We start from the raw sequence: 8,145 nt of genomic DNA, 5'->3' as shown, positions 1-8,145 counted from the left end.
GGAATTCCAAGCTTCTTAATTTTTACATGTAAATGACTAATACCTAGTAAATAAAATCTTTATACAGTGGACCTCCAAGCTTCTTAATTTTTATTTGTAAATAGAAATTTCTCAATTTCCTTTTTTTTTAGTGAAGCGGTTAGATTTATATTAAAATAAAGAGAGTACATAAAATGTTTTTTTAATCGAAGAACTGTAACTTCTATCGTGCAATTAAAGCAAAGATTAAACACAAAACGATTCTATGGTTTCTTTGAGTGCAGACAATTCCTTAATGTAGTTAACTTGGGTTGCCTCCTAGTTAGTCAGTTCTATCTCTTCATCCACTTCTTGAGTTGTCTCTTCTTGATCACTGCAATTGTCTCATCATATTCCTCACCAACTTCAATGATTTGGAGCATCTCATTAAGGTAATCATTGTCAGTCGGGCTTAGCATGCTTTGAATGAGGCCTCCACAATCAATTTTATATGCACATGCACATGCATAAGCCATCTCTTAGACCACATATCATAAAGGTTTGCACATTGTTAAACACCTTTTTTATTCCAGTTAACCAAGTTACCCATAGATATTCAGCCTTAATTGTGTTCCATAGAGGCAAGGAGCACCCATGGAATCCTAATTTTCTCAATTTCAAAAAATCTACCAATCTTATTACATTTAAGACACAATATAGTTGTAAAATCTATGAATTTTTAAGAAAGACCTAATGAATTTTGAAGTCATAAGTTTTTCGATTGGTTAAGAAAAATGTTTTGTGTGAGCACTACTCCCGTGTCCTTCAAGTTTTGTGTGAGGACTACTCCCGGTTAAGAAAAATGTTTTGTGTGAGCACTACTCCCGTTTAAGAAAAAATTTGAAGTCCAAGACATGTTGGCAAATTTCAGCCCTAGTGTGACTCTCTGTGTGTGTGTGTGTGTGTGTGTGTGTGTGTGTGTGTGTGTGTGTGTGTTTGTTTGTGTGTGTGTGTGTGTGTGTGTGTGTGTGTGTGTGTGTGAGAGAGAGAGAGAGAGAGAGAGAGAGAGAGAGAGAGAGAGAGAGAGAGGAGGACAATATTTTTCACCTCATATTTTTCAAATGATTGTTAGGCTAAAAATGTAAATGGCTACCTAGGCTTGCCTTTATAGAGGCCGATTAAAAACTAGTAGTGTTAACGAATCAGATTGATAGTGTTACAAAGACCAATGAAAAACTAGTATTGTTAATGAATCGGAGTGACTTCGATTCATCTTTAAAAACTAGTATTGTTAATGAATCAAAGTGACTCCTATCATCTTAAAACTTGCATTGCGAGATGAACTTATTAGTGCCTCATTAAAACTTACTTGTCTTGTCGTTGACTTTGTGTGAGCATAGATGCTTGGAATAGCTTATTAGTGTGACATATCCACCTTTGCCCTCCTCTACTACTCTGTAACCATTTAAGTGCAACCATATTTAATCAGCACATGTTGATGAAATTGGGCCAACTTAAAGCCTATATACTTTGAAATTTTGTAAAAGTAGTACAAAAAGTGATTAGTTGGCTAGTTAGTCTCATGGCATCTACTTTAATGCAAAAAAGAGAGAAGATTTCACATTGGCAGTGTCTGTGTTGATGAATGTGACAAGTGGACCAAGTGTGTAAATAAGGGTGTGTAGAGACATATGGGGATTAGAGAGAATGAGTGTCGGGACAATTGTATGAAGAGGAAATACAACCCCTCCAAGAAATCACCATCTCTTATAGCTTTTTGACGACTGAGCATACTATGGCAACCATGTGGGAGTACATTGATGAAAGTATTCATGGAAAGCAAATCTAAAAAATTACTACTTTAAAATGTCACAAATTTTTTTGTTTGATTTTATGATAAAATATTACTATACATGTATTTTTTTTGGTATTGAAAATCAATAATCAAATATCTATAGGTGAAAACAGAAACTTTGTAAGTCCATCCATTGCATATAGTTTGCATGCTTAATGTCAAGGTAAGATGGCTCTAAACACAGAGTCCCTTCTTGTGAAGTAGTCCATGGGTCCTAATACGCACATACTAGGCCAAGTGGAAACAACCTATTGTGTAACTAGTAGAATTTATTTGGGAATACATGATCTATAGACATTACTATATAGCATTGATTTGAGGTCTAGTTATGGAAGTAAATTTGTAAATAAATCTGGAAGGTTGCAATTTCAAAAAAATTATAAATTATTTTTAAAAGAATATTACTTAAATACTTGTAATTTTGTAAGTATTAAAATTAATCAAATTTGTAGGTGAGAGCTCAAACTTTGCAAGTCCATTGCATATGGTTTGCATGCTTAATGTGGACACAAGGTAGGATAGCTTGTGAAGTAACCTCATGAGTCTTAATACGCACTTAGAGGACCGAGTGGAAATAGCCTAATGTGTAACTAGTAGACTTTATGTGAGAATAGGTTATCTATAAACAATATTGATCAAATAAGACTCTCAAGATCTAGTTTGTAACCATGATCAAATATAAGGTCTTATCAAAGTAGCACTCAATTAGACATATTTATCAATACCTCAATACATATTGGATGAGACTCCAAGTTAAATGTATAAATACAATAATTCCAAATTTCAATAGGGGATCAATATTGAACATCATAAGCATGCATAGGCATATATATAAGCATGGTTGTTGTAGTTAAAAGGTTGCTAACTAAATCACAAGGATTGTAGATTATGGTGAAGTCATTAGGGTGTTCAACTTTTACATGAGTTAGAGCCTTGGTTTACACCCATGAGTTCAAAATAAAAACAATCTACTATCAGTGCCAAACTCTCACAATCACAACACAATACAATTTCTTAAAAAAAACATGGTAAAAGTAGGTGTAAATAATGGACTTTAATAATGTATGTGAAGTGAGAGTTGTGCATATTACAACTAATAGAGAGGTTTTTCTCGTATTTTCATACGTGTAAGCTTTCTTATGTTATACATATGCATGTATAAAAAGTTTTGATTATAAAAAAGTTGTGTGCCTGCAAAGGTTTCTAATATAAAAAAGTGGTTGCGATTAATAACTTTCGAATTTATAAATAAAGTACCGACATAAATTAAGACTAAATTTCTCAAATTTTGGTAGAAGGAAAACTTTTTGGGACTTTTCAATAGTACTACATAATTTTTTGCTTTTGAAATGAAAGTTTACAGTTTTTCATCTTTTAATAAGAACTTTTTTTTTGGCACACTGCCAATATGCTTTGATCATATACAGAAGTGACAACAGGTGATAAGAGTGATGGTCAATATGGGTGATGTCTATGTAGTTTAGTTAACTGTGCACACACACTTAGATGCTTCATTGAAGGTGGATGCTGCTACTAATATAATCTTCTAATAAGTCCAAGATTTCCATTCCATATGAGATTCAGAGTCTCATGAATGATGCAGATTCAATCAAATTTCTTAATATTGCCTACTGCTTTCAGGGATTCATTGCATTTGGATTGACTGGTTGTAGGAAAAATGTGGATCAATCAATTCAAAGCAAATTACACTCTGGTTAAACGCATTAATCATAACATCAAAACATCTGTAACTAGATAAAATCCGCTCAAAATGTGGACGAATTTACATAATTGCATACACGGACCACATGTAAATCCTGTATGGAATCGAAATTACTGAGGCCCGAAGACAATGAAAGAATGCATCCTTCGTTTACAATATTAATTGCGAAGAGAGAAGGGATCACCAAGTTGATCCCTCTGCTCACAAAAACTTGGAGACAACCAGCTTCTTAATCCTACAAATCCAAAATCAGATATCAACTGAGAGGCACCATCATCACGGCTTCTCAAGGATTCTTTAATATGCCTATGTCTATAGCAAGTTCTTGCAATTATGCTTTCAGACGGCTGATTTCTGTATATTAAGGTGCGATTATGATTGCGATTAACCCCTCCAGTGAGTACCTGCGTAAGAACTGGTTACAGCTCTGTAGACAAAAACAGGCTCCTGCCACATGCAAGAAGCGATGAACACCAAAATATTGAGCGGAGTAAGATCTGGTTTGAGATATGGATTTGAACTGAGGATTGCGGCGGATTGAGGTGGATGAAGGTGTGGTTTGCTGCGGATAAACGTATGGATTGAGCTGGGAATGATATGTGGATGAAGCTGTGGATTTGAGCTGTGGTTGCTGCGGATTAACGTGTGGATTAAGCGGTGATTTGCATTTAAATTAAGATGTAGATTGAGCTTTGTTTTGCTAAGGATTGAGATGTGGATTTGATCAAGTCTGCTGATTATTAATCAACAGAAAGGTGATCTGCGAGGCTTGCTTTTTCTTCTGTTGAGAGAAGAAGAGATGATCACCGAGCGAGGCGAAGTAGCTCCAGAGTCAAATGGCTTGGAGACCTTAATGAGGGATCCATCGCTGTGGTGATGTAGGTGCAGAGGATGGGACATAGCTGTGTTGCTGCAGAAACAAGAAGGTGAGACGTTGTCCCAGGCAAATCCGTCTGTTGCGGTGGATTCAGAAGACGTGGGAGATAGCAGAAGCTGTTCGTCCATTTGATCAGAGCTGGCCTTGATCATCATCACAGCCTTAGCTTCCGTTTCTGCGGCTGTACAATCTGCCCCTTCGGAGGATACCTGAGACTCACATAAGCGCTCCACCACGCCGCTCTGCACCACTGATTCCTTGCCTTGCTTGAAGGCCGCTTCCACCTGCACACACACAAACACCCCCACCCCCCTCCATCATTAAATACGTTCATTCCTCGTCCTTCAGTTTTCACCATGAATTGTTCAGCCAAATTGCACCATAATCCTTGCTAGCATCAAGCTACAAGCACTTCTTCTTTTTTGAGGAAGTGATTATGAGAAAAAAGATTACAGTGGCACAGACAAAGTCTGACATTCAGAAGGTTAGCCAGATGTTCACTACAGCGGTAAGATCCGCGTCCTTCTAGACAAAAAATCAGCCGAAAGATCAGCGGTAAAATGTTCACTTCCCTTTCATTAACATCATTCTTTCAGACAAATTGAATCTTGTATCTGATGCTAGCGTTAATCGACAAGCAAATAATCCCCCTTAATTACTTCAGGGCGGTGTATCAGCCATAATAAAAGCTGAGGCTCAAATCTCTCAATAAGCTGCCCTCTTACCATTTGAATTACTCAAAACAGCCACAATTGTGCACATAGCCGTTCCTCACATCACTCCACTACCATCTAGTGCCTTTCTATTTCAATCACTTCAACAGCCAGAATGCATCTATAGCACATGCTCACATAATTAATTAGCAAACAATTCCGCAAATATCTCCATTTTACTCAGATCAACTTCATTAGACTAAAATCAACCACAGTGTGCCATATCAATAATCAAATGAATAACTCGACCACGTTGAGATCGTCATAGAGCAGAATGTTACTAAAATAACACAATAATGAAAAAGCTTCAATCAATCCACTCAAAGTAATTCAGACAAAGGATGCCGAAATGCAGTAGCCGGGAGCATCCATGTCTAATATAATATTGCGTATGACACTGATTAATCACCTTGCAAGCCACTGAGCAGAACTTGTACGCATCCTGTAAGCTCCTTTCACACGATTCGCAAGTGTTGCCCAAGCCTTTGGTCGATTTTGGCTGCGGTCTCTCATTCAAAAACACCACTCTGGCGCTGTTGATTATGTATGTCTGCGCAACACGATCCCCCCACAAAGTTCAACTTAGAAAAGCTCTTAAAATTTCAAAATTGTATTCAAAGAAAGCATCCATTAAGGTTGATCAGGGCGTGCAAATGAAATCCGAGCGGGGTAACCAGGGACTGCAAGGTTAGTCAAGTAGAGCTATATATTCACGCAGCTCGTATTGCATAGCAGAAGCCCGTGAGAAATTGAGCCAGAATACCTGCACCCGGGAGCAATCAAGCAGCTTCTGGATATCATGGAGTCTGATTACATCGTGGTAGACATATCTACGAATCTGCAAGCTCAGATCATCGACTTTCACGTCAGAAAATGCACATCCCAATCGGAGTCCCACAAATTGCAAAGAAAAGATAGAATTGAAGTGCGGATTGCACAAGCAATTGACCAGATTATCATTCAAGAACTAATTAACAGTTTTGAAAAGATTAGCAGCACAAACCTGCAGCAATCGATGCGAATTGTGATCGGCAACGCAATGCTGGCAGATGCCGGAAATGCAATCCAGGCAGAAGATGTTCTTCTCATTCTTCTTGGTAGAATCGTGCTTTGCACAGGCCGCAAAGAATTTTTCAGCAAGCAGGACGTCCAGCCACACAGGCTTCTGGGGCAGAGAATCATCCAATGCATATCCCACCTGCAGGGAAAAAAAAACAAGAGCAAACGCAAGTGAATATTAGGGTTTCAAGTCGGGAAAATCACAGATTGAAGATTTATTACGAGAAAACAGGTGTCAAGGGGATTAGATCTCCACAGAAAAAATTATGTGCGGATTATGCAATAATTAGGGATTTTTGTTGAGATCGAATAGGGTGTATGTAAGGTTGCCACATCTAGTCAAAGTTTGCAAGAATTAGGAGGCTGATTATTATTGGATTTGTGTAAATTTTGATAGAATATGGAATAGCTGGAGATGAACAACTACATTGGATGGGATTAAGGTCGCCATAGCCGAGACTTTGTGTAGATTTGTCAGGAATCAGGGATGATTGAAAGGAGGAAAACAAATGGGGCAAGATTAAGGTCGGAATTGCAGAGATTATGAACAGATAATGGAGGTGAAGACTGATCGATTGCTCACCATGGCTGCAGAGGGGTTAGGATTTGAGCTAATTGGGCTAGGGCAGCAATGGAAGCTGCAGTGTGCAAAATGGCGAGCTAAAAGGAGGAAAAGAAGGAAGAACGCACAACAGGAGGGGCATCATCTACACCGTCGATTCTGACCATCCAACGACTCTAAACCACGCAGGGTGGCTAACCGCGCGCAAAACCAAGCTAACGCATAAATCAAACCATGCGGCAAAGCGAGGTTTCTTTGAGCTTTGTTTTGAAATTTAAAAAAAAAACTCTTTTTTTGGGGATTTTCTTTTATTTTAATTCTTGTTGCCAGCTCAGCTGAATGAACAAAGCTTCAAGATAAAAGGAGAAACAAGAGAGCACTGGTGAGTGGCTCACATAAGGCCATGCCCATTTTGCCTTTCTAGCTGTCTCCTTGTTCATGAGACTGCTAGAATTCTTGGTGTCATGTCCCTTCCTATGGCCCCCTCCCACCTCCCTTTCTAACCCCAACATATATCTCTATCTCCCTTTGAGATAATTCACATGCCACACGCAACCCGCCCGCAATAATGCCTCCCACACCTGAGCCAACATCCACTCCCATCCCTGAGTGGCTTCACAAAATAGGCTTCTTTCATGCCATCAGACCCTCTCGTGCCTAACAGAGCCTACCCTCAATTCATATACAACCTCTAAGACCCCCCTCCCCCCATCGAAGACAATTTGGTCACATGGACCCAAACAAACCTTATATCAAGGAGCCACGTGTGAAGCCACCCTACACATGCACTTTGTGTGTGCGTGCATGTGTCTATGTGTTTGCATTTGTGTGCATGTGTGTGTGCACATGTCTACGTGTTTGCACATGTGCAAGACAGGTGCAAACTTGTATCCTTTCTATAACTTCATCGGCCTTTCTATAAAAGATGACTCTTACTCTTCTGAATCTTTCCTTTCTATAACTTCATCGGCCTCTTTATAAAAGATGACTCACTAAGACTAATTATAGTGTCATACTATTAAGTATCCTCCTCATCCTCATCACTATGATGTTGTAAAGAGCCAATTCTAGACATATGCCACCTTGTTCATTGACAATGTAACCATTCATCTCACCAATTGAGATAGAAGCCTAACACCAATGTGCAAGGTATGCTTCCCATTTTCCACCCTCATTGCTAAGAGGTATATGTAGGTCCCTAGAGCACATGTTTTAACACTGTGCATTATCAAAGCAAGGCTAGTGCAAAGTTTAGTAAGTTTTCTCCTTTCTCCATATATAGGCCAACAAAAACAGCCAAAGGTGACAAGATTGCTAATAAGACATGGTGATAGGATAGTTTCATTGACAGTTTCATTGACAAACCCACACATTGAAATTCTATATGGCTTCTCATTA

At 38.6% G+C, this 8,145-nt stretch overlaps 1 protein-coding gene across 2 annotated transcripts; it reads right to left on the bottom strand.

Moving 5' to 3' along the window:
- Positions 1 to 3,621: 3,621 nt before the first annotated feature.
- Positions 3,622 to 6,903, bottom strand: LOC147605062 (uncharacterized). 2 transcript variants are annotated; one of them, XM_086794240.1, is made up of 5 exons: positions 6,769 to 6,903; positions 6,130 to 6,324; positions 5,890 to 5,964; positions 5,536 to 5,676; positions 3,622 to 4,697 (listed from the first exon to the last, which is right to left on the bottom strand). In XM_086794240.1, exons 1-5 carry the CDS (start codon positions 6,769 to 6,771, stop codon positions 4,281 to 4,283), a joined length of 831 nt encoding a protein of 276 aa, XP_086650366.1. In that variant the 5' UTR covers positions 6,772 to 6,903; the 3' UTR covers positions 3,622 to 4,280. The 2 variants fall into 2 exon arrangements, with proteins under 2 accessions (XP_086650366.1, XP_086650365.1); XM_086794239.1 differs by having other exon boundaries at positions 6,613 to 6,818.
- Positions 6,904 to 8,145: the final 1,242 nt, after the last annotated feature.

The sequence above is a fragment of the Cibotium barometz genome, chromosome 60 (genome assembly GCF_041138505.1).
Source record: "Cibotium barometz isolate CiBa-2024 chromosome 60, ASM4113850v1, whole genome shotgun sequence".
Classification (NCBI taxonomy): Eukaryota; Viridiplantae; Streptophyta; class Polypodiopsida; order Cyatheales; family Cibotiaceae; genus Cibotium; species Cibotium barometz.
The sequence above is the reverse complement of the archived record's forward strand: the minus strand, read 5'-3'. Positions and strand labels throughout refer to the sequence as shown.

What these genes read in the sequence shown, in the direction of transcription:
- LOC147605062 (XM_086794239.1), bottom strand. Translation starts at nt 6,636, where the DNA reads ATGGCGACCTTAATCCCATCCAAT. An exon ending in TTGATTGCTCCCGGGTGCAG is followed by an intron (nt 5,677 to 5,889) that starts GTATTCTGGCTC and finishes CGTGTTGCGCAG; the next exon opens with ACATACATAATCAACAGCGC. An exon ending in TCTGCTCAGTGGCTTGCAAG is followed by an intron (nt 4,698 to 5,535) that starts GTGATTAATCAG and finishes GTGTGTGTGCAG; the next exon opens with GTGGAAGCGGCCTTCAAGCA.